Source organism: Emydura macquarii, unplaced genomic scaffold (genome assembly GCF_026122565.2).
Source record: "Emydura macquarii macquarii isolate MOO-44397 ecotype Brisbane River unplaced genomic scaffold, CSIRO-AGI_Emac_v2 contig_1253, whole genome shotgun sequence".
In the NCBI taxonomy this organism is placed as follows: domain Eukaryota; kingdom Metazoa; phylum Chordata; order Testudines; family Chelidae; genus Emydura; species Emydura macquarii.
The window spans coordinates 55,770,133-55,796,212 of NW_027131390.1; the positions used below are offsets into that span (position 1 = coordinate 55,770,133).

At 41.8% G+C, this 26,080-nt stretch overlaps 4 protein-coding genes across 16 annotated transcripts in view; 2 read left to right on the forward strand and 2 right to left on the reverse strand.

Moving 5' to 3' along the window:
- Positions 1-4,794, reverse strand: part of CYP20A1 (cytochrome P450 family 20 subfamily A member 1) — a 34,531-nt gene extending 29,737 nt beyond the window's left edge. For 2 of the 6 annotated variants that reach the window (XR_010919817.1, XR_010919816.1), the window contains exons 1-3: positions 4,593-4,794; positions 2,134-2,183; positions 1,871-2,037 (exon numbers count right to left, since the gene is read on the reverse strand). Coding sequence is in view for 3 of the 6 variants with exons in the window: in XM_067548865.1 (XP_067404966.1) it covers positions 1,871-2,037; positions 2,134-2,183; positions 4,593-4,664 (289 nt within the window). In the remaining 3 variants the exon portion in view is untranslated. Of the gene's footprint in view, positions 1-1,870; positions 2,038-2,133; positions 2,184-4,243; positions 4,260-4,592 lie in introns of those variants that run through there. The other 4 variants (XM_067548865.1, XM_067548866.1, XM_067548868.1 and 1 more) reach the window with 4 other exon arrangements.
- ICA1L (islet cell autoantigen 1 like) overlaps positions 1-26,080 on the forward strand; it is a 427,480-nt gene that overhangs the window by 69,641 nt on the left and 331,759 nt on the right. The gene's annotated exons all lie outside the window — the stretch shown is intronic.
- LOC137153476 (alpha-aspartyl dipeptidase-like) lies at positions 4,984-18,137 on the forward strand. Its single transcript, XM_067548870.1, has 8 exons — positions 4,984-5,131; positions 6,596-6,684; positions 8,087-8,161; positions 9,585-9,664; positions 13,986-14,159; positions 15,931-15,990; positions 16,996-17,078; positions 17,956-18,137. The coding sequence occupies exons 1-8, from the start codon at positions 5,031-5,033 to the stop codon at positions 18,032-18,034; spliced, it is 741 nt and encodes a 246-aa protein (XP_067404971.1). The 5' UTR covers positions 4,984-5,030; the 3' UTR covers positions 18,035-18,137.
- The window catches only part of NBEAL1 (neurobeachin like 1), a 157,300-nt gene continuing 149,952 nt past the window's right edge, over positions 18,733-26,080 (reverse strand). For all 8 annotated transcript variants that reach the window (XM_067548859.1, XM_067548860.1, XM_067548856.1 and 5 more), the window contains one exon: positions 18,733-25,922. In XM_067548859.1, coding sequence (XP_067404960.1) covers positions 25,821-25,922 — 102 coding nt within the window. In that variant the 3' untranslated portion in view covers positions 18,733-25,820. The remainder of the gene's footprint in view (positions 25,923-26,080) is intronic.

The window sequence follows — 26,080 nt, forward strand, 5'->3', positions numbered from 1 at the left end:
ATTGGCATTTCCATAGAGAGGTCTGCATGGTGAACCGGTGCTGATGGGTCCAGGTCAAGGCTATCAGGATCTCATGCTTTGTCCCTTCCGATCCTCAGCAGGATCTTGTGTATGAGAGAAATGAGAGCAAACGCATAGAAGAGATGACCTTTCCAACAGAGGAGGAAGGTGTCCGCGAGAGATCCTGGGCTGTGACCCTGGAAAGAGCAGTACTAGAGACATTTTCATTTGTGCTTCGTCACGAAGAGACCTATCTAGGAACTTTTGGAAAATGGCCTTCATGACATCTGGACCACTTGTGGTGGTTGGAGAAAGATCTGCTAGCTCATTCTGTGACCCCTACAGATAGGAGGCCTGGAGGTGTATCAAGTGGGCTGTACAGAATTCCCACAGGTGAAGTGCTTCCTGGCACAGGTGAGAGGAGTGCACTCCTCCCTGCCTGTTGATCTAAAACATTGCTGTTGTGTTGTCTGTGAGAACGGATATGTACTTGCCCACCATCTGGGGCTGGAATGCCTGGCAGGCCCTGAGTTCCTTGCCATTGATGTGTAGTGAGAGCTCTTCTGGAGACCAGGAGCCCTGAGTTCTGAGTTCAAGTGAGCCCCCCCAGTCCATCACTGAAGCGTCTGTGACGAGAGACACTAATGGTTGGGGTCTTGAAAATGAGACCCCTGCACACACTGCAAGCGGGTCCAACCACCAGTGGGGGGAGGTGATCAGTGATGAGGAAACTGTTATGACTGCGTGTGGTGTGGTGTCGGCTCGGTGAGTATACAGATGGCAGTCATTCCTGGAGAGGTCTGAGCAGAAGTCTCGCATGCTGTACCATGTAGGTGCATGATGCCATGTGTCCCAGGAGCTTTCAGCAGTTTCTTGCTGTGGTGATGGGGTGATTTCTGAGGCTCTCTATAAACAATCCTATTGCTTGAAACTACAGTAACTGCAAAAATTTACACCAGGCTTCAACATGGAGTTGTAAACCTCAGCATGAGGAGTCAATGCTTCTCCAGATGGGAAGGAGTCAGTTGTCTGTGTCCCATACAGACTCCAACTGGCTTATTGCACTAGGACCACAGCACCAGCCAACCCTCTTGCTGAAGGGAGCCAGAGTGCATCAACTGTTGGCTGGAAGCAGCTCAACAACGAGCCCTGTCATTTGTTCCCAGCCCCAGCAAAATGCCAGGAGCAGAAACAGAACCTGACTCTCACTCAGGGTGCAGCGTTATGTGTGGGACTTCCAGAGGAGTCTAAGGAAGCTTGAGATGCCTAAATCTCACTGAAAGTCAATAGCACGTGAATGCCTACATACCGCCCAGTGATGAATTCTTCTCTTCCTTAGTGTACAACCCATACTACTTTGTCCAATCTATTTTACAGTGACCCAAAAATGAAGGGCTGCCATTTTCACTGGGAAGACAGCATACAAGAGCTCACAGTCAAGAAGGTTTTCCTGATATTCAGCCTACATTTTCCCTGTGGGGACCACCTGTAGAGGTGAGAAGGTGAGTAGCTCATTCTCCACGACCATTCTGGTTTTGGCCTTTCTATTTAATGAGGGAAAAGGGGTGGTTTGTGATGTGGACACCTGCTCATTGGGAAGTGGACACATATCACCAAACTCATTTTATAAAGGCCACTGGATGGTTACGTTTGGTCACTTAAATGCAATCTCTATAAGCAGTAGCAGGGACTCAAGCTCACACCACTAATTCAGTTTCAAGTTAAACCTTAGTCCTTTAAATATTGTGAATGAAATCCTGGCTCCCTCAAAGTCAATGGCAAAACTCCCATTTATTCCAATAGAGTCAGGATTTCAATCTGGGCTAAAAGTGAACACAGAAATTAATCTGAGAAAGCAAAATAAACTTACAAGTCCTGTTGGGGTTAATGTGTTGTTTTAGGAGATCAATGGACCCCAGGCTGACCACAAGGCGTCTTCCAAACCAGAAAGAGACAACAGGGCCATACTTCTCATGCAGATTCACCAGGAACTCATGCAGGCTACCACTGGTTACAATGTCTGGCAAGTTCCCATCTCTGAGGAAAGTGCAACAGGCATAAAACACACAATTCTATGAACACAATCAACAATGAAGGTTAAATAAAATGAATGGGAAGTAGGAATCCACATACTTTTCATCTGTTGGAGTCAACCCTGGGATACCTGAAGCTTGTCTAGAGGCCTAAGGAGGAAAAAAAAAAAAATGATGCTCAAAGTTCTGCATCAGCCTGAGCCAATTTATTTAGCATCTATCTGTTGCTCCAAGCTTTTCATATCAGTTTAAAAGACCAGTCTGCAGGCTTACAAGGCTATATCAAATAATTTTGTAACAGGACAAAATTATTTCCCCTTCACTGGCTCTCCCTCCCCTAAATGGTTTCATACACAAAGAAATTAGGGATTCTTCAGAGATTTGAGCTCTGCCTGTCTATTACTGTATTTAGCTTTTATTAAGGTGAGCTAATGGAATACCATATTTAACTCAATGCTAATAGTATGTTTTGAGCATGGACACCAGAGTGTTGACTCAACAACTGGTCACTTACTCTGCAAAATGATGGTAGGTTTTTAGGAACAGTTTTAATCAATTTTACGATTGTTAAAATCTGTGTGAAAGAATCTTTTTTTTTTTTTTTTCAAATCAGAAAAATGTTTTTTGAGAATATCTTCCATCACTGAAAACGTTTTTTGTCTACAATAGCCACTAGTATCATGGAGCCTACAGAAACACTATGTTGTGCTCTGCAACAGGTTTTAACAAAGATCATTCCTAGTGCAATCTCAATACCGTCAAGAATGCCTCCGTGATACAGTTCTGTTATAAACTAAAAACACTGGCCCTAAACAGAAAACAGCAGTTTGCTTATGCATCTCCAGCTAATAAATTGAGGAAAAAAATCAGTGCTTGTCAAACAGTAATTCCACATTTGTAGTGAAAAACTGTATTTTATTTGAATATCAACAACGGAGAGGTAAAAAAGTACATCTATTTAAATTGTGTCAGTGTCAGCGCATGATTTGAAAGAAAAATAAATTCTAAAACTGGGCAAGATATAGGGATAGGCCCAAGCCTGCAAAAATTTATGCAGGTGCTTAACAAGCATGTGTGTAGTCCCACTGATTTAAATCGCTATTTAAAGAGAAGCACCTGCAGGCTCAAGGTCCTATTGTTGACATTTTACCCACAGGGCCTTGATCCTGCAGTGGAGATGTGCAGAAAGCTCTGCCCATGCAGAGCTCATTGTAAGGTACTAAAGCACTTACTAGGAGAAGGGAATCACCCTCAAGAAGAAGAGCATTCTGCAGAAGTATTTTATTACATCTAACTTATGCTAAATTTTCAAACTTCCATAGACCTTAGGTGCTAAGATTTATTGCAGTGGACATGAAGTCATACTAGTTACAGCACTCCTCAATCCCACCTTCAGTGTAGAAACCACTGTGTTGAACTGTTATAGTACAAACATGGTTTAAACCTGGATTAGTCTTGCATATCTTGTTTTCATCATGTCCCCAAGGCATGCTATGGCCCCTCAGCTTGTAAATACTTAAGCACGCATAAAACTTTACTCACACGTGTGAATATTTGCAGGATTGGGGCCTCAAGTCTCTCAAAGTTCATGATTTGGAGACATGATTCAGTCTTGTTTTAACAGCACTTGGAACTTCCATACAGTGCAGCTCTCCTTACACAAATGACTTTATTGCACTCAGTTATTACGGTGATGAGTGCTATGGGAAACAGGCAGAGGGACACAGCTCTGGGCAGCAGCGAGCTGTCTGTGATCAGCATCTGCCTCCGCCTGTCCCACCTCCCTGACTGGTTTGTTCCAGTGGCTGTCTCCTTGCTGCAGCACTTGAAAGGTGGGATGGTCGCAAATGCAGCAACAATAACTCACTAAATGGATTAACGGTGCAGCTGGGGGCACATCAGCTACAGCTGCAGAGTGTGACAGACCCTGCCCCGCTTGGCATTTCCCTGGCACGGACCTGGCTGCTGACAACGGGCAGGGAGGATTGAGTCTGGGAGAGCCCCAGACATGGCGCAGCTGCCCCCATGACCAGACATAATATTGTAGGGGAGACGGGGAGGGATGACAAGTCCAGGGAGAATGGAGATGGTGCATCTCAGTGGGGGGTGGAAAGGTTGGCCTTCCAGCTGCTTCACTCCGCGCAGTTACCGGGCGCGGGCCCCCGGGGCTGCGGGTACAGGTAGAGCACTGCCCCCCCCGGGGCAGTTACCGGGTACAGGTAGAGCACGGCCCCGCCCCCCAGCCCGTTGACAGTTACCGGGTACGGGTAGAGCCCCACCGTTGGCAGTTACCGGGTACCCGCCCCGCCCCCCGTTGGCAGTTACCGGGTACGGGTAGAGCACGGCCCCGCCCCCCAGCCCGTTGGCAGTTACCCGGGTAGAGCACGGCCCCGCCCCCCGTTGGCAGTTACCGGGTACGGGTAGAGCACGGCCCCGCCCCCCAGCCCGTTGGCCCGTTGGCAGTTACCGGGTACAGGTAGAGCACGGCCCCGCCCCAGCCCGTTGGCAGTTACCGGGTACGGGTAGAGCACGGCCCCGCCCCAGCCCGTTGGCAGTTACCGGGTACAGGTAGAGCACGGCCCCCACCAGGATGAGCAGGAAGGTGACGGCGAAGATCGCGAAGTCCAGCATGGCCCGAGCTGAGCGCGCCGCAGCAAGGCAGTGCTGCTTCCCACTCAGTCTCCACGTCCCCGCGCCGATCGATCGGCAGCTCTGCTGCCTGCCTGGGCAGACCAGAGCAATCGAGCTTGGGGTCGCGCGCTCTGGGTTCCCTCAAGGCGCTTCCCCGCCCACAGCCGCGCGGGCCGGGCCCAGCCCTACCTTCTTCCGCCGACTCCGAGCGCCACAGAGAGTTCGGCTGGGAGTGGGAAGGGAAGAGCCAGCAGCCCCGCCCGCGCAGGGGTGAGCTAAGGGGCGGGGCCTCGCCGCGCGCTGGCTCCGCCTCTGCGCCGTGGCGCTTTTTGCACCTGCCGCCGCCTGCTGCTGCTGCCTGCCTGGATGGGGCCCCCTCGCCGGCTGCTGCTGGTCTCCAGCTCCACCGTGCACGGCGCAGGGTACCTGGGCCACTGTCAGCAACAAGTCAGGAGCTTCTTCGGGCAGTAGGTGCCGGCGTCGCGCGGGCCCTAGGCACGAGAGGGGCCCGGCCCTGCCCTGCCCTGCCCGGGGCTGCGCAGGCTGCTTCTGCCCCGCCGGGCTAGCGCCTGAGGCGTGAGCCGTGCCAGGGGCTCTGCTGGGAAGCAGCTGGTCCTCCTCCTCCTCTCCCCACGTGCTGGCCTCTCACCGTGGGCACTGCTGGTTCCCGCCTAGAGCCGGAGGGGGGCTCGCGTGTGAACACTAAGAAGGCGGCCTGGGCCAGAGGCCTGAGAACAGTGATGTGCCCACGGTTATGCAGCGAGTCAGTGGCAGAGCATGTAGAACCCAGGAGTGCTGCCTGGGGTTGAGCAGAGAGTCCTGCCCCTTCTCTGCCAGAGGCCTGCCGACCTCTGGGGAAGGGCTTCAGTGTTAGCATCTCTTTATTGCTGTGCCCAGCAAACTAGCAGTAGCTGGACCTTGGACCTTCCCATTAGAGCTCACGGCCGACACTTTTCAGAGCTGTCTCAGCATGCTGGGTCCCCCGTTCCCGATAATGGGAATGAGCCGGGGCTTCCCGGATACCTTGAGCAGTTCTGAAAAATCCCAGCCTAAATGTCCCTGCCTGAACTAGGGTGTAAACTCCCTATGGGCAGCCTCTGGTCTCCGTGTCTGCTGAGCACCGCCGAGGTGTGCGGGCGGCCCTGCACACTTAATAATGGTGTAAATCAGTCTTGGCTACTCTAGTGAAGAGATGGAATATAGGGATTACATTTTAAACAGATGATCAAACAATTTGCTGTCGCATGCGGGTTAGTGTGCTTGGAAGTGCTGCCTGGGCCCTGAGGCACAGCTGGATTTCTGATACAGACAGCTGTGTTGCATTGGGACTGGGACCCTGCTAGGGGCCTGTATGGAACTGGACAAGAGCCTGGTACACTGAGAAACAATGTTGCAGTGTTTAGTTTTCAGAGAAATTCGTAGGGCTGAACACAGGCTGCTAGAAATAAGTGTGTAAATCGTGTCACACAGTGGGTATAAGTTAGTCACAGCATGAACTTTACTTATTTAAAAAAATAAAATATCAGCATTGTCACTGAAGATGATAATTTGGTGATATTCAGGTCTTTGGAAATTAGGGAACAAGTGGGTGGAAGAGCAGGAAAAGCAAACAAGTTTCTTTTTAAAATAAAGGGAAAAGGAGGGATACTTTGTCACAGGCCTTTTTAAAACCTCTTCTTGGTGATTTTAGGAAAAGCAACCTTTCCTTTTCACCTGTTCGCATGCAGTATGAAGCTTTCACCAACACTTGTGGTCTCTGCATTTAACTCAACTTGTTAGGCCACAAGAATAGTTTAAATGCAGGTGAGGGAGAGAGATAAACCAAATAGGTTAAACGTTCGGTTTGCTGTTACAACTAATTAAACCCACATAAAGCTTGTGAAGCCCATACCATTTGCCCAAGTTATGGTCATGTTGGCTGTCTTTCCTAGGAAAGTGAAGAGAGTTTTGTTTATTCCCTATGCTCTTCATGATCGAGATGCCTATGCCAAGACTGCAAGAGAGACGTTTGAAAGTTTAGGTAAGACAGCATCCTACTTATGGACCTGGAGTGTCTGTAAGAGGGGGGGAAAAAATCAATGGTGATTTTATATTAAAATATTTTACACGAGCTTTTGTTCTGGAGGAGGGGAGGAGGTGTGTTCTGCTAAACAGACATGCTAACTCTTTCAAGTGGCCAGTATCCAGGGACAAAGACTGTGGCATGAATTCTCTTTCTGTGTAACTGTGTACAAGATCTAGTCAAACAATGCTGCCCTTCATAAACAAAACAAAAAACCCCTCAAGATCCATTTAATCTGGCTTTCTGTAAGGGACCCATGTAGTAATTTTCACTCCATTGGTGTGTGGGGGTTTTGGCCGCACATGAAAAATAATCTTCACGCAAGTGGCGTGTGGGGTTTTTGACTCGCATGAAGAAAAATCTGTCTGGTAATTCTGTTGAACTACTTCCATTTCACTGTAGCTCAGCTACTAGCTAGTGATAAAAATTTAGGAATTGTCAGACCAGTGGTCTGTCTGGCCAGTATCCTATTTCCCGGCCAGTACTAGATACTTTAGAGGAAGATACAAAAAATCCTGTAGTGGATTGTTTTGTCATAGCTTGCTCATAGGGGAAGTTTCTTAATCCCTTTGGGGGTGGTCTTTATCCATCCAATCCAGTGGTGGATGTTTTCATTCATTCAAACTATTTTTGTTTAAAAAAAAAAAAACCCCAAACCTTCTGTAGGCTGAGGACTTAGCATTCAGAAATAATGTAGTATTGTAATAATTCATTGTCTTGACCCATTCTTCACACTTGCTAGTTTTTTTTTTTGTTTGTTTGTTTTTTTGGCCCAATGCACAGAAGTGCTTAAAACCGATGATAACTTTGAACTGTCCACAAAGACACGGAGTAGGCCACTTTCCTGTATGGTTCCAGATAACTGAAACCTCAACAATGTAATATGAATATTCATTTACTCATTCTAGTGTGTGTTTGGATAGTGCAAATTATTCCTTGCCTTGGTCTGCACTGTATTGGCAAGCTTCTGTTTCTGCTAGGGCCCTCTGGTCTCTTCTATGCTCTCCCTCATCCTGCTTAGCCTAAACAGTTTTGCCTGGTCATCTTTAAACTTCAACACTTTACTCTTAATCTCCTTTTCCAGATCTGTCGTAAATCTATTTACCACCACCATTACCATAACAATTTTGTGGTGCACAAACTGCTTAACCTTTTGCCAGGCTGAAAATGTACCTTTTCCTCCTATCTTCTGTCTCCTAGGCAGTTTGTAGTGTATGACAGTACTTTGCATCTGAAGCTCCTGACTACTATGTTTCCTTAGTAGCCTCTTGTAAGGGATTTTGGAAAATAGGTGAAACTTATCCCATATCTTTATTTAAATAGAAATGGCAAAGGTAATTAAACAAATGTTTTCTTGTAGGCTATGGGTTAGACAGTATTCATGAATCTTCTGATCCTGAAGAAGCTGTAAGGAAATCTGAAGCAATATTTATTGGTAAGTGTTAATTTTTGGACCTTTTCCCCCATATGTATAATATGGAAAAATTAGTGCAGTCTCATCCAACACTTGTATAGGAAAAAGGGGAGTGAAGGACCTGATTCTGTCTAAGGGGGCTAGTCATCGAAAACAACTCAAATAAGAACACACTTCTAGTTCAGTGGCAATTAAGAGTTCCCTTTCTAATTAAGATTAGGAGTGTGTTTTGAGGTGGGAGCTACATGTCTACATCACTGCAAGATCAGGGCTTAACATTTCACTGCTTATATTGTTTTGTATCTTATTGCATATGAATAATGAAAACTGACAGGTCTGTTTCAGGGTCTATCACACTAGCGCAATGCTGAGAAGGTGAGAATACAAAAATTCTACAAGAGATGTCTGTCTCAAGATTTCTCAATTTAAAGAAAATCACTTATTTTTGGAAATCCCTATAATTTAGGCCTAAACTCTAATTGGCCTTCCTGGCAACATACTGCACTGTTATGGCTTGGACTGGACATCTAAGCAAAAAATACTCTTAAGGTAAAGGCAGACCAAAAAAAAATAGTAACAGAATACAGCTTAAAAAAAAACCAAAATAATCCAGGCTGTTTCCCATTTGTTATTTCTACCTCCACCAACGTGACTTGAATTCTTCTGGAGCTCAGGCATTGTGACTGAATTGCATTCTCTACACTAATCCTTGCTGAGCATAATTTCAATTGAAGAACTAGATCTAATTTATAACACTTCAAAAATTGTTCCTTCTCTCCATAAGAGAGGCGTAGTCAAAGCATGAACCTTGACCAAGAGGGTCTAGTCTGCCTCTTGTATGGACATCAATAAACTTCTAATGAAGAAGAGTAATAAGTAATAAGCACAATTGCTGCATTGGAATCAGTTTGCTAGCAGGGAATCCAGTTGTAGTTGCAGTACTGAGCCCACTAAACCCACCAGGTTTTAAGAAGGACACTTTTCAGAGTGTCAAGTCCCTACCAGTTAGAGCTGATTCTTGCTTTCTTTTCTAAAATCTCTCTCTGTGTAGGAAGGAATTATCTTCTGTAGTTTGAATAAACAGAAGATTAATCGGAGCTTTGGAGTCATCCATTCTTCCTCAGACAAAATCTTTCTAAAAACTGGAAGATCACATTCCTATATTATAAAGTTATTGATAGGATTGTGTTTAGACCAATAATTTAAAAAACTTTACTCATGTGCATATTAAATTGGTATCTTCAATTACACTAGCTAGGGTAAATGTGACAAAGGTTGTCTAGGGAATAAGCTGATCCCCAGGTGAGGTCAGTATTCCTCTGAAGCAGCTGGCTTTACCTACTGCTGAAGGCAGGGCATCATCTAGATGGCCCATTAGTGACTTCCAGTCTGGCCATTCTTATGGTCTCAATTAAGGCAAATAAACCACACTCTTTTCCTGCAGGTGGTGGAAACACATTTCGGCTCTTGAAAGCTCTTTATGACAACAGTCTGCTCCAGGAGATCAGGAAAAGAGTTCTTGAGGTAACCTAAATGATTCACAAGCTGAATTAAAAAGGACATTGATGGGTATTGTTTGGCTTGAATTCCTTAGTATTTGGACAAGCTTTTTTAATTCCTTACATGTGGTTGCTACATTTTAATATACTATGGTTCAAGCCTGCAGGCTTTATGCAGGAATTGCTATGGCCAGTGTTCTAGAAGCAGTCAGACTAATGGTCATAATGATCCCTTGTGGCCTTAACATTTTATTGATGCCTGTGTCTTCAACTGCGGACTCATGGCCACTTCGACAAAAATTTGGTAACTCATGCAGTAATCTAGTAATAGCTTCCATGTGTTTCTCCAGAGGATAAACCACCTCCAGATCTGTTAAATCAACCATTATCTCTCCTTTGAGACTGTCATGTGGGAGGAGAGAACAGATGGGCAGGCTCAGGGGGCTGGTAGGGGGAGAGGCACACACAAAGGTTAAGTATTTATCTTGTATGCTAGGAACAAGACAAACAACCAACTCCTTTCACATATAATTAACCTTGGAAGGATTAGATTTTTATCGGTAAACATCCATTCATTGTACACAAACCAACAAAAAACTTAATCAAAATTTACAGATATGCAAAGTAAGAAATGCTATTTGAGAACTTGTTAGTGTGATTTAAGGTCATTTGTTTTGCATATTTTGACATAACGCTATGTGTTTAATGGTTATAAAGTTTTAACTTTTTGACTCACATCTGTTATTAAATATTTTCTGACCCTCCATAGTTTCCTGCAACTGTGAAAATGTATATAGATACTCAAAACTAGGATGACCATACATCCCATTTTTTCCAAGATAGTCCCTTTTTTTAAGCCGTTTTGACTTTTTTTTGGCAAAAGTGGGCATTTGTCCTGTTCGCTCTTGCCAATTTGATCAATTGGCAAGAGCAACGGGGATAAATGCCCACTTGTGTTTCCCCTCGCCCCCCCCCCCAAAAAAAAAAAAAAAAAAAAAAAAGTGGGGTATGAGGAAGAGGGAATCAGCAGAAATGCCAGCCCCATGCAGAGGGAGAGGCAGGGCTTGTGCGAGGGAGGTGGGGCAGGCAGGGCTCCAATGATCAAGCAATGATGCCAGGCCCAGGGCAGGGGAGCCAGTGCTTGGGGGGGATAAGGGATGGGAGGGCTAAGCCCCACATTGTATCCTGTTTTTCTCTGGGGAAATATGGTTGCCCTACTGAAAACCCATAATTTTGTTCAACTGCAAATTTTTAAATTGAGAAATGCCCCTTTCAGCCACCAGGTGGCACCACTGATGCAGGCCCTGTTGTACCCTGCTAGTTGCTCATAATAGACTAATGTAGGATGTCAGTGTGCAACAAGTTGCCAGAACCTCTAAGGGAAGACTGAAAAAATTGGGGTTCTTTAGACTGGAGATGATAAAACTGAGGGAGGATATAACAGTTTTCAAGTACATAAAAGCTTGTTAAAGGAGGAGGGAGAAAAATTGTTCTCGTTAACCTTTGAGGATAGGACAAGAAACATGGGCCTAAGTTGCAGCAAGGGCAGTTTAGGTTGGACATTAAGAAAATCTTCCTAGCTGTCAGAATAGGTAAGCACTGGAATAAATTGCCTAGGGAGGTTGTGGAATCTGCGTCACTGGAGATTTTTAAGAGCGAGTTAGACAAACACCTGTCAGGAATGGTCTAGATAATATTTAGTCTTGCCTTGAATACAGGGGACTGGACTAGAAGACCTCTCAAGGTCCCTTCTAGTCCTATGATTCTACCCATGTACATAGCCCACGCTGAGATGTCACTGAACTCCTGGAATATCAGGAGTGTTGGCCACAATTGGCAAGAATATTGGGTTGTCTCGGGGTTGTTGCAAATGTCTTTGTTGGTGCTCCATTCTGACTTAGTGAGTCACAAGGAGCAATTCAGAAAGATGAATCATGGGTTGGCAACATGCCTGCGTTCCACATTTTGCCTACTTTCCTTTTGCTTTATCCTACTTCCAGGGGGATGCCATCAGTAGAACTGCCCTCTACATCCTACCTGTTTGCAAACTGGAATGCTAATTTTGGTTTTAGCTTAACAGACTGCTGATGGGAACGGCTGGAGTGACTGCTACACTGCACAAATTTAGTTAAGCCCAGTCTTCACTGTGTGACTGTAGGGCAACAATGCAGGCTGTCAAATGTGGTGAAGGCGTGCAGTTAGGAATTGGAAGGTGGAGTGCAACACTTTGCTACCTTCGATGTTCAGCGATCTAACTGCTGCACCAATCTAGATATTGTCCTGTGACTTATAGGGAAGATGACGACTAATTAGCTGGCAATGTCAATGCTATCTCTTTTCAGCTGGCTCATATGTTCTCTACAAATTGCACAGCTGTGTGTGGCGCACAGCACTGCAGAAGATCTTATCCTTAGGGGTGATAAATGTTACAGAAGGTAAGGTCTGAAGGAGCTACCACACTGAAAAAATGGCTTTTATCAAAAGAGCTCTTATCAAATACTGCAGTGTTGGGTCCATATTAATGATATAGCTGAGAGTAATTGAGCAACTGCTTTCAACTTAGCAAAAAGAGCTACCTAGCAAATCACCTGGATCAGTTAATTGATCTCTAATGTTGCACACTTCTAGTACACTTGACATCTCTGTTGAAGACATGCGGCTAAAATGATACACAAAGGGAGAACGTTTGTTCCAGCCACTTCAGGAAAAAGCTACAGATTTCCACAATGTGTGGGGTGGTTTACTGCAGTCCACACAGATGGATCCAAGGTGATGGCGGGTATGAGCCCTGATAGGTTGATCCAAATAGCCTGATCAGAATGCTTCCCACACCAAGCTTGTACTGTTGAGAAAATTCCTGAAACCTCACTTCAGAGCTGTGTTAGAATAAGGAGCTTTGTAAAAGGTCTAACGTTCTGTGCTTTGCATTGCTCTGGTGGCATAAGCTCCCTTAAAGTGTTCCTCTTTACCTTCCAAGTGAAATTGATAGCTTGACTCTTTCCTGAATTATTGGCATCCTCCCCTTGCTGGTACCTTTGGTAAATCCATCTTGGGTGGCACATTTAGCCCACATTAGCTAACATCTCTGGGCACAAATGAACTAAACTCTTTCCTTCATGGGTGGAATCCAAATATTCTGTCTATGCAGAGAAGAAGTATTGATAAGAAAACTTGGATATTGCTCTTTCTAAATGTAAAGAGGAGGCTTGGAGTTGTTTCCTCTTGTCCTGGAGTCCAGAGGAAATGAGGAGCCAGTTGGGAACCAGCACAAACTCAAAATTGGGATCCGTGAGAACATGAGACCCAGCTGCAGGACGGTTTTCTTGATGACACTCCCAAAGGGAAGAGATGAATTAACACCCCAAGCCAAGATGCTGTCAATGTGGCAAAGCTGACTGGAACTGTAAAGAAACTGAAAGATGTGGCCTTGAGAGAAGACTTTTTTACTGATACTCTAGGCAGGAACTCAGCCGTCTGACCGTCAAAAGGAGAACCAGGCTTTAGTTGTGAAAACCTGGAAAATCCTCATCTCTTTTGTACATCTATCTCTGTGAATCACAGGCCAGATTCTTAAAGGTATTGAGGCGCTTAACTCCCATTTGAAACTGTCTGATCTGGGAGCCTAAATATTTTCAAAGGTCTTGTCCTAAGTAAAGTAATGATTTAAAAACCAAAACACAGTAGCCAATTGCCTCTCAATTGAAAATTTCCTCAATTCAAACCAGCATTAAATATTTTTCCAGCAAGAACCTTCAGTAGTGAATGTATTTCAAATTCTGTACTTGCATTATAATAATAACTTTTCAAAACTTCAGATGGTATGGTTAGGATTGTAGCACCTAGATTACAGGTGGCTTAGATTGGAGCTATATGCTATTTTGAACAGGATGAAAATGAATCCATAAAAATATAATAGGCACACACCACTACACTGTCAACAGAAACAACCCCAGGACATGCTTGTAAATAACCCTGAAACAATGTAAGCATAACATTGTACAAAAATATGTATGTTTTCCCAACAGAGTACTGACAGTGCATGTGCACTATCAGATTTCCTAGAGTTTGACACATCCAGGATCTGGATTCAGTTTCAGTTCAGTTCAGTTCAGCTCTGCCTCAACTTATGTAACTTTGAGGTAGTTACTTCACCTCAATTTCCCTTTTAGCATTAAAGATATTATTAGAGTGGGGGACAAGTTGAATTCACTACTTTTCTTGCCTTTTGAGACTGTCTGAGAGAAGGGTTGTGTAAAGAGCAATGTATCTGTCTCATCTCTGGCATCAAGTACTGGAGTTTCTCGGAGCAATAACATTTCCTATTACAGTGCTGCTTTATCTTTCAGGATGGAATTCCATACATGGGGTCCAGTGCAGGAACTAATGTAGCTACTATCAGCATCAACACAACCAATGACATGCCAATCGTGAACCCACCTTCTCTGCAGGCTCTCGGATTGGTTCCTTTTAACATCAACCCCCATTACTTGGATCCAGATGTGAACAGCACTCACATGGGTGTAAGTAAAGTACTTCTCAGCCAGCTACAGAGCTAGTAGACTAAAGGCTGACTACAGTGTGCATGTGTTGTGACTTGTAAAGCTTGCTGCTGTCTAGGGGCTGCCTGCTGGAGTTGTCTGAAATGTAAATGAAGCAAAACCACCTTTGTTACTGCCAGCTTCCTCTTGGAAGTTTTTCCTTGGAAATGAGGTTATTTGGCAACAGTATTACTGTGGTGGAACAAATTCTGATGGTTAACTCAGGTCTTTGGACAACTATAATATTGTTAATGTTACTGCTGGAATGTACTGCTTGGGTGAGCAAGGGAGAATGCTAAAGGGTAAACTTAAAAAAAAAAAACCAAAAAAACCCCCTGAATGATACCTGCAGCATTAGACAGGCTATGGTGAATGTTTTCCAGAAATATTACAGTTTACCTAATTTGCTGGTCTGCTGTGATGTTCCATCTAAAAACATCTTGAGGCTTTATACACATCTGCAGTTTCCTTTTGAGACTTTCAGACCAGGCTGGAGTGAAAGTCATCTAAAACCCCTGGCTTAGGAAACATCTTCTAAGGGATATGGAAATTACTACACTTGCGCAATGGCATTTAACCAATAAACCTTAAATTTTGAGCTAAACTGAGCACAGATTGTAAATAGAATTCATAGTGGGAAGTATTTTATCAAATATAGTGTCCATATACATAGACAAAGGTGGCGAGCGGTGAATTTAGATCCACTGAGTAAGCAGCAAAGATAACTGAACAAACCATCTATAATTTACAAGTAGTTAGCTCCTAAAAGCACAATTTCTGGGAAGTTTGTCCCTATGATACACAGTACTTCAGCCTTTCATTTACAAGGATGTTATCGGGCAGTAAACAGGACGTTTCTTGGAGACAATAAGATACTTTCCATCTTAGAACCATGGAGAGATGGAGGACCAGGACCCAAATTTTAAACGTAGGTCTGTTTTAAGATGTGGACATATACTTAAGTCAGTTTGCAGAGCATCTTTCTAACTGCTCAATTTCCTGCACAACTTCTACTGGGAAAAGCTATGTGAGATATAAATGCTTGTCTCTGCCCTTTGTGTTCCTCTGACCTCATAAATCCTTCTGGCTTTCTTCTTTCCCTTTGTGTCCTCCTGTCGCTTCTTTGCTCTTGCTCATCTGTCCCCCTCAGCTCTGCAACAACCCTCAGGCAGCATGGTTATCTAGCAGAGTTTTCTGCCATGGAAACCAGACTAGGGCTTTAAAAGTAATTTCTATTAAGCAGAAATATGTAGATAGTTCAGTGGTGGAAACCTCATTGTTTCCCTGGGGACCCCTATCTCCTTCATTCAGAAATAACTTCCAGCACTACCTCCAGCAGTATGAGAGACAGAGCAATATTTAAATGAACGGTTCCTTAACTTTAAAATAAATTGAAGTAGAACCTCAACTTAGATTTTTCTTGGTTTCCAAAATTTAGATTTTGTTTGTTTAATTGGTAACATTTTAACAAAGATTAGTATTTGAAATACAGGGTGAACTCCTGGCCCCAGGGAAGTCAATGGGAATCTTGCCATTGACTTCAGTATGGCCAATATTACATCCATAAACTTCAGGCAAATGACATTTTTTGGTTGGGAACAATACTTGCCTACCTCCTAGGAGTGTTGGGAAACATTATCAGGTTAACATTTCTTGAAGTGCTTTGTGATATTTAGCTAGAAGGCTCTAATTTCTAAGTACTCCTATAGCAGAAATTACTTAAACCTATGCTCACTAGATCCTCCTATTCCAGGAGACTCGAGAGAAAAGGATTCTTCAGTATCACGAGGAACCAAACACCCCTCCAGTACTGGTGAGTAATACATCCCAATCAAACTCATCTCCAGCACATGCTTATTTGAATGCACCCTCTCCAATCACATATCAAATCTTTCCCATGTCCTTTACCCTGTACTAAAGGCTTTTCTATCCGTCTTCTTCCACTGAGACTTCACTGCTAGCTTCAGTCTTGGACCTCATGCAGCTACACAATTTGTTCATCTTGCTCTAATCTGTATCCTGTATATTCAAGGCCTTGTGGACTATGGCTGAGAGCCCTGGATTTATGCAGCACTGTTGACGTGTAGAAAGAGTAGTAGATGGACATGGGTAGAATCTCCTGTTGACTAGCCCTTAATCTTACTCCTTCCTCCTTCAATCCTTGAATCTTTTTCTTTAACATTTAATCTATACTGAAATTTGGCAAAGCACCTTTATCACTAAACACGTATCATGACATCACACTGCTGTGTGAGAGACTAGCATTGAGAGGCTTTCAGTTCCTTTCAATTGGGCATGCCCAATCCCTGGTGTGTGAGAAATACGTACTCAGGGTTTCTAACAGACACCATTGGTTGCTCCATGACAATATTGACAAATTAGACTGAGAATGGTAGTAGTAAAAGCTAATGAAGGATTCCAGGGAACTGCTTTCCTTCCCTCTTCATATTTTTAAAGAGTGAAAGCCTCCTCCTCACTCTAGCTCTGACTTACCTACATTGCCCTAGTGCCTTCATCTCTAAAGAGGTGCCATCCTTATTAAGCACAGGTGATGGAGTCAGCATATAGGCAGTACTTGCTGTCTATGCCCAAATAATGTATCTTGGGAATTGCCCAGCTGAGACCATACACCACCTTGTGAGAAGTGCTAGTTAAAATAAACACCAGGCTGCCAGAGCTGAGTCAAATGCTTTAAGTGAGCTAAAATAAAACAACCCTTAAGGTAACTTGTGCTGTGATGCTCAAATCCGGAATTTAACTTAGAACTGTTGTTTTGGAGCTCAAGTGACAGCCAGGGGTTTTATTTCTCGTAATTCAGGGTTTGTATGAAGGAGCAATGTTACTAGTGGAAGGAAACAAGGCCACCTTGCAAGGAGTAACTGGAGCCCGGCTGTTTTTGAGGTATGTTGTATTCAAGTCTGTGCAGCTTTTAATGAAAGTTGTGTTTTTCTTCAACAGCAGAAAGGATGATTGTGGGGTTAAGACACTGAACTGGGACTCTGAGATCTCTGTTCGGTTACCAAATCTGCTGGCTCTTCCTGCGTCAACCTACAGAAGTAGAGTCATTTAATTTCTTGCCTCCATTTCCCACCTGTAAAATGGGAGTTCTTCCCTGCTTTACAGGGATGGTTTGAGGTGGGATGATATTGTAATAAAGGGGAACCAGAGCATTTGTCCTTTATACTGGAACCCTCATACTTACTAGGCTTTAGAGCGCCCTTTCAGAAATGAGTTGCAGCTGTGTGTATTGGTATATTAGCCTTATTAGTTCAGGGTCTGATCCCAGAGGGTCTGTTACAGTGCAACTGGGAGCAAACCTCCCAGCCTGTGGAGACAGACTTGCACTAATGGGGCTGAAGCTAGGGCGCTGAGTTCTGAGTTAAAAAATAGCAGCACAAATTGCAGCTCAGCTCAGGCTCTTAAGCCTGCCTGGAATGTTCACATTGCTATTTTTAGCATGCAAGCATGAGATGGTCTTCCCCAGGCTGGGAGACTCACTCCCAGCTACAGTGTAGACATAACCATAGAGACTTATTGGATAGTAATGGGTACCAGACTGAGTCCTAAAAACCTAACCTGTAGTCCTTAGTCCCATGAGGGAAAACTATGGCTTGTACTAAGTAATGGTTGAAGGCCATAAGGATCAATACCTACTAGCGGACTTCACATTGCTTTCAAAGAATGAAGACTCTAGGATCCCTAACCCTGTTCACAAATAGACTGTTCACATTCTACTTTGACGGCCAAGCTTAGAGAACAATTCTTGTTTTGGTTCTAGAGGTGAGAAACCAACTCAACATGAGCCTGGAACAGATGTCAGTTTCCTCCTGACGGACAGTAACTCCCAGAAGCCATAGCCTTTCCTGCAGTGAAACACACCGTGCTGAAGGAAGATAGTGAAAAGAGGAACTTCCATGTCTGGAAAAATTAAATTTTGTAAATAAAGCAAGAGTTAAAGAACCCATTACTCACCATCTTATTTCTGTAGGAACTGACTCATCTTAAACACTTCCTTGCAGCATTTTAGGGGAGAATACACTCCTGAGGCTAGTTTATAGTACTGTGTGTGGAGTGAACTGGGGGACATGAGAGAAAGCTGCTCCCTCTTCTCTGCTATGCTTGGTGGTTTCCCTCTCCCGCCTTCCCCCATTAGCTGCTGAAACAAGGACTTGCCAGGCACCGGAATCTGAAATAAGAGCACCAGAAGCCTATATCCATCTGAAGAGTTTCTAGTTCTCCAGCCTTTCCTGATAGCACCTTTCCTGGAAGCACAAAGACTTCCCCCTATTCACTTGCTTGCTGAAGGGGAGATCTATTCCCTCCCTCACTAAAGGCAAGGGGAATACGTCCCCCCAAAAATGAACTTTCTTAGTGTTAGCAGGTCAAGAGGCCAGGTCATGGTGCCCAGTCTAGGTTTTTTCCCCATCCCGAAGCTATTATCTGTCTTAATAAAAAGTGCAACAGAGCAGTAATAGTTCCTGCCTTAAATATACCAACCCTCTTGGTGTAGTTCCCTAAATACCTGTAGCAGACCATGGAAAAAAGCAGACAGAAATCACACATCTGATTATTTATTTGCTCCAGCCCCAGCTGTTATATACAAACCTAAATTTAATAATTATGTACAAAATAAGTGTGCATTTTAAAGATTACAAATTTGCAAATACTAGAAAAAGTGCAAAATTTTAAAACACCTTCAATCATGCTGTACAGAAACAAATCTGATATTAGCCAATATACACAATATTAAAACTTACCCCTTGGAACATAACAAATATTAAAATAAGACAAACAATATATACCTAACCTTAAAAGCACCCAAGAAGGAATGAAGGTATTGCACAGACGACTAACAGCAAATTCATTACACTGCCAGAAGGCTATTAGTTGAAACTAGATATATTCAACAATAACTAAAATTTGTTTGACTTTATTTAAAGGCATTTTTGGCATTAAATCCTTTTGTAATCACATAATTGCACAATCATAATTACTAGAACTGAGATGGTTAATTGTCACGCTATAAATAAGGCTTAGTGTTCTGTTTCCATCATAAGTTATGCTGAGGCACATCGTAATGAGTCTCACTTTTCACACGAAAAGCTCCTTAAGAAAACTTTGCGTAGCAGCACAATCTCCAAGACATTGATCAGCGAGGGTGACTGTTTACAGACAGTATGGCCCCAGCCCTGCACTGAGCGATGCCTAGACTGCTCCTGCACAGCTCATTGCAGGAGCAAACACGAGGCAAACTTTCACTAGAGTTCTTTCAATTACTTCTTTTAAGTTTGGATACCACTGAACACCACTCTCACTTGTTAATGACAAAAGACAACACTGCTAGTTAGATGCGCATGGCATTTCTGGTTTTAAGCGTTTATTTTTAGGCAAATTATGGTTTCAGTTTAGGAATAAAAATTCATTATTGGTATTTGAAATTCAAGTTATATTAAAAATTGGCCTGTTACTCCCTCCCGCATGGTAGATGTTATTGGATATTTAATCTCAGACTCTTGTGTGGGTGAGGTAATAATTTAAAACTGGAAACTCTATAGCTATGCTCACCCCATGGTTTGGAAATATTGGACCAGAAGACCCTCTCTCTCCTGCCCCCCATTTTGGAATGATGGCTAGAAATAGTGGACAGCAGATTAGACATGAGTTCGCAGTCTCAGATTTCTGGGCAAGAGGGATTATTATTATTATACATGAGTAGCAAGACTGCATAAGGCATTCAGAGCTGAGCATTAGAAATGCCTAAAGAATCCAGGTATGTGCAACATATGAATAGAGCTTGAGGAACTGATTTCTAAGGAAAGTCTGAAATAACTATCCATGCACAATTTGGCAATTAAATATTGTATCTAAAGGGCTTAGTTAGCAAAGAGAGAGAAAACCTCCAACCCCCTACCCCCCCATTGTTCCAAGGGGATCCAGCTCAGGCTGGGAGATGAAACTGACCAAAGGAGGGTCTAGATTAAATATCAGCAATAATTCCACAAGCATGGTGGTAGAACTGTTGTCCAAAAGTAGAAATGGAAACCCTGGCACCTGACACATTTAAAAGTAAGCTACACTAAGCACTCTACATTTGGTTTAAGGAACAATTCTGGACTGTCAGATTAGGATGGACAAAACAGACCTTTTAGGTTATCTTGCCTTCTTGTACTCAGTCCCGAGGACTGTAATGCTAAGGTGCTTTGGAGGAAAGATGCTTGGGCTCCAAGAGAAGGGGTTAACCTTATTGTACTAGCTGTACAGCTCCTGCTACATAGTTTGACTTGCAGTAGCCTGACGGGACTGCTCCTGTTTGAGAAGTGTGCTAGCAAGGGTTATTAGAAGAGGCGAGGAATATAGAGTGAAATCTGGTTCCTCAGAATGCCTGGAGGGCATCCTCTGAACTCACCACCTATACTGCCTCCATTTGGTTCAGATCTGGGTGTAGAAAGAGACCATGTACAGCTGGGTAATGGGAAATTCCACCACCAAAACAAGGGAGGAAGCTCACATTGTAATACTGAATGCAGCTCCTGAGACTCAGCAGAAGAAATTATTTTAAAACTACATCTATAAATCACTACAATCTGTCATGGGATCACCTGATTAGTAGCCTCCTTGTATTATCTTAGACTTCTGGATCGTAATTATGTTACATAGACCCATGACTGCATTTCTAAAAAGAATGACAAACTCAAGAAAATTGATTAAAAATAGCCCAGTTTGCATCATTATTACATAGCAGTATTATGGAGTGTAAATGATCTAAGAACCTTCTCTTTTACTAATTTTACTTTCTTAATACTCAGCTTATGTATGACTTAATTTCAGAGTATAGCTAGTGTATTCTGTTAATCAAATGTGAAGTTATATATTTGTTCAAGGTCCCTGATTTATAGAATTTAATATGATGTTTACAGAATCTCTATGCCCAATCCTTGAACATTAACAGATGTAACGCTCACAACTGTTAGTAGCTCCATTGCTGTCATAGTAGTATTAAGCTTAATGGGCTAGTTCAGGAAAGCATTCCCATTCAGGACAGCACATGAGCACTTTCCAGGATAAGACCTTATGTTCACAACAGTATATTTAATAAAATAATCTTAGCATTTTCTCTTAATAAAAGATCAGATAATTTTTAATATAGTCCTTAAAGAAAAAATGTACCCTAGTCTCAAACTCTCTACAGTACTGCAGTCCACACACATACTTCTTAAACTAAGAAACTTACATAAAATCTTTTTCAAGTGGATAGCTATATCTGGAATCTCAAGAACATTTAAAGATAACGGGTGGTATGATTTTCATAAGAGCCTGAGGGAGCTAGATGGTCAACAGCCATTGAATTCCATTACGACACAACCATCTTAACCCAGAGAAATGGGAGATCACTCACTGGCTATTCCTTCCTAGACTGTGGGAATTAAAAGAATTGCCCCCTCCCTCCTTTTTTTGTTTTTGTTTTAATCCTTTGCAATGCAGGCAAACTCTGTTTTTAAGACATAACACACAGCTTCCTTAAAGAAGCTCCTTATCAAAATAGTCATTCAGTAGGCTACTTAAAACTTCATATGCCTTTTAAAATTTAAAAAATGGTAATAATATATGTAGTTAAAGCAGGTCATGAAGAAAAGCTTTACTTAGATGAATGTCTACATTATTCAAACAAAGATCTTACTGGATGCTTTCTGAATCAAGGCACCCTCCCACAAACATTTTAAATTAGAGGAAAAAGATTGTTTAAACTTTAAACAGTTTTTTTTCTTGGTGTGTGCTGGTGGTGGGAAGATAGGTGGATGATGGAAGGGATAAAGTTTCAAAGACTGCATAAGATGAATATGAAATACAGAAAATAAAGAATACACTGATGCAATATAACCCACTTTGTTTTTTTTTACCTTAACTTGGACAATGAGCATGTAACTCTTTGAATGCTGGCATTTCCCAAATGAATACTTAGTATGATATTAGATAACATTTTCCACAGTACATAAAAATGAGACAACCAAAAATAATTACCACCACTGAGGCTTGCAACATAAAATCGATAATCAAAGGTAAATCTAACACAAATTTTATTAGAAACAAAATTGTTCTAAGCATTTCCCCTGACTGTAAGTAGAAGTTACTGAATCCTGCTAACTGTTGAATCCAGTTAATAAATTACTAGGAGGAGATGAGTCAAGTTTCAGCTTTTTAAGAAAAATACATGTGCTTACAGTGCTGACTTAACTTCCTTTTAAGTCCATCTCACAGGTAAGGAATATTTTTAGCTTCCATAGATATCACTGTGGCCTCCAATCGTTAAACAAAAGATAGAATACCTAGAAAAGGGCCTTGAAAAATTCTTAGTGTTATAAAGCAGCTGTGTACCTCAGCCTAGCCTGATCTGAATTCATAGTCAGAACTATTTCATGTCACAACTTTACTTTCTAAAAAAGAAAGAAAGTTAAATAAATAAATCTTAGTGTAAAAAGACTAAAAAGAACTTGTATTTTGATAACTATTTTTCCTCTATGAGACGAGCAGAGGAGATAGTATCCAAGAGCTCTACAAGCTTGAAGAGTCATCAAAAGTAAAAATTTAAATCTTAGAAAAAGTGCAATGCACTAATTCAGAGTCCACTGCTCTGCAAACCAACTGCAACTCATACAACCACAAAGAAGTTTCATACTTAATTTAAGAAAAATTACAAGAAAATAATTTAAACAAAAACAAGTGAAATACCAGCTAAACTCTTCCTTATTTATAGCTCTCACGTACAAACTACATCTTTTATTTACAGCTTCCTTTTACAGGTAAGCAAAGTATAGGCCACTCAAGATATGAAGAGTGCTGCCTGCAGACAGACCCTGTTGAGCAGCTGAGAAATCTGACTACTGCTGGTGCATGAAAAGAATAGACAAATTGGAATTTAAGTTGCACCTTTCATTCTCAAGGGACCAGATGCTCAGCTATGGCCAATCTGCACAAAGTGCAAGTAGTGTATGTGTAAATGCATCTTAACACTCACCTTTGTACTCCCATGATCTTTCTGCTGCTTTGTGGAGGGTTGGTCCCTCTAACACCAAAACAAAGCAGTGTGAAGGCAGCTCTAATTTATACTAGTCGCTAACATTCGTGAGGCTTAATTAATGCTTGTAAAGCACCAAAATTCTTGGATTAAAATATTATATATTCAGATGATCATTATTATACAAATGGCTGCATCTCTCCAATTTCTAAACCTACATTACATTTTGTGGAAGCTGACTCAGTTTCCCTGATTTTCTTACATGGATAAAAATGCTAACATTTTCCACCAGTTCAAAAATGAAAAATTTGCATAAAATACCTAAAACAAATGAAGATGCTTTCAAAAACTCACGTGAACCTCTCTGAACAAATGACAACAGAAAGACTAACGTTCTGGCCAAGCATTACGCAGAATATTAACTTTAAATTTCTCCACTTTGATTCAGCTAAACAGTCTCGGAGTTTTAAAAAATTCCAAATATACACATTTAAACTCTTAAATGTACAGTTATAAAACCATCAGCACGGTGCCCCCAAGCAAATTAATTTGAAAATACAATATAACCCCACTTAACTATAATAAATCACACATTCAAAACTATGATTCTTCTTAACTTCTGTCTCTCTAACTCTTCCAAAATCCCTTTCTTGTGAAATTACAATAGACAAACCTACTTCACATTCACATATCCCCGAGTTTCCTTGGTATTGTTATTGTATCAGTAACTTCTTGTTATATTTTTTCATTTAGACTTTCTTCCCATGTCCATAACTCATTTCAAAGTGTGTGTTGGGAGAGACTATTAACCCCTTTATTTCCAATAAATCCATATGCAAAACATGCCACTTTAAAATGACTCTGAAATAAAGGGGTTAAATACCATACTGACAAATGCCAGAGAAATGCTTCCATTTCCCTATAATTTTCCAGATGAGTTGATCTGCCACAGCGATTAGTTAAGGTTATAGCTTCCATAATCTTGTCCAATTTGTTCTCTGGTCAGATATAATTTGAGAGTAAATGTTAAAACAAGCAACACAATTCTTTTTAGATTAGTTAGTAATAAGGTCATTAAAATATTCAGCCTATAAAAGCATGATACAGGATCATTATTTTCTTTATGAAATTAAGAATGGGAAGTCATCTTAAGGAGAAAAATGTGTCTTGGAAAGAGTGATTACTACTACTTTAGACTATCAACAAATATTGCACTAAAAGTGAATGAAATTAGATTACACTGTATGGGGTTCCTCAGGTAGTTTAAGAACTCCCCAATCCTAGGGGAAATCTGACATTTAGAAGAGACAACACATATTCACTTCCTTAAGTAATAAAATAAGGAAGAAGTGGGGAGAGGTGTCTGAGAATTAACAACTAAATCAAATTATTTATCTGCATTGGCTACAGAGACATCTTGTTTTCAATATTACCACTTCAACAATATTTTCCTCTTATCTACATATAGTCATCTTCCCACCTAAAAGAATTAACCCTTTGCCCTGAAGGTAACGTTTTCCCAAGACTACTATAGTTTTTGAGTACTACTTTTGTTGTATACAATATATATACAGGGCTGTGAGGTTTTCCTCTCCCATATATTAAACATGTGCATCAAAAACGTCTATAAAAATGTGTATCGTACCTGGATTTTTCTACTTACTTTTCCAGCACTATGACTATAACTAAACCAGGTTACTTGTTTGACAAATAGCGAGCCAGCAAACAATGTACTGTAAATGTAAATTATGCTGCAAAGTTTTTCAGATGATCTTAATGTTGAAATTAGATATTTTGGTTTGCAGTAATTATGCTATTAAGAAACAGAACAGCTCAATCTTTGACAGACATGGCAATGTAATTCTCATTCCCTCTGTATTAATACAGGGCTTTAAAATATGTAAGGGATTTCTAAATATGTATGTGTTGCTGTGCGAAACAGTATACAGAATATTCTGCAGCAAATAGTCCCTCTACCCCAATTCCTATGAGGTTATAATTCATTTTTGTACTTTTAACTAAACAATTTCTGACAATCAAGTAGTGCAATTGAGGTGCTCCCTGCAAAACAGTAAAAAACGGTATTCTCTCAGGAGCCACACAATGGACGATTATTAATAATTTATAGCAATACACAGCAAGCTGATTGGTCTGAAGAATATATCTGCAGTCGTAACTCTCAACTGTCCCACTTTTATCAGCATATCTGCAATTGAAGGAATTTTAAGTTTATTATCCTGGAATTACAAAGATGTCAAGGTGAGACGGGATATTTTCCTTGAATTTGAGTTGAACCTTCCACGCAAACGAGGAACATCTAGCATTATTCACCTGTATACGATATCATGTGTGTTTTAAATTCACTTAGTCTTTTTCTGAAACTCAGTTCCAGCAACTAATCTAGAAAGAGTTCCACTGCTACCAAATCAGTGTGATTAGGAAAGAAGCAATTCTGGGCTAATTTGTGTGCTTGCATATGTAAATTACTGTACCGCTATCATATGGTGGTCTTAAACTGACTTTCAAGGATAAGTTCCTGAACTACTCATCAGAAAGTTGAGAGATATGTTTAAAGTGACCAAAAGATTAAACAAATGTCTAGAATCCATGAGAGAATCCAGAAGCAGCAATCACTTGGAATCTTGAGTGTTATATTCAGTTTCTCCCGATGAAATCTGGCTGAGCCGTTTGCTTGATCCCCACAGCTTTCGGGAAAGCTGACCTGAGCGCATCTGTTCAAAGTAATCCAGAGAAACAAAAGGAGGGGGAAGGGATAAGGTGGATAAATTAAAAAAGGAACTTCAGATGCTGATTCTGAAGAAGTGCAGACAATACAAGGTACTGCACAAACACAAAATTATAGCAACAGAAATTATTTCAAACAAACGAA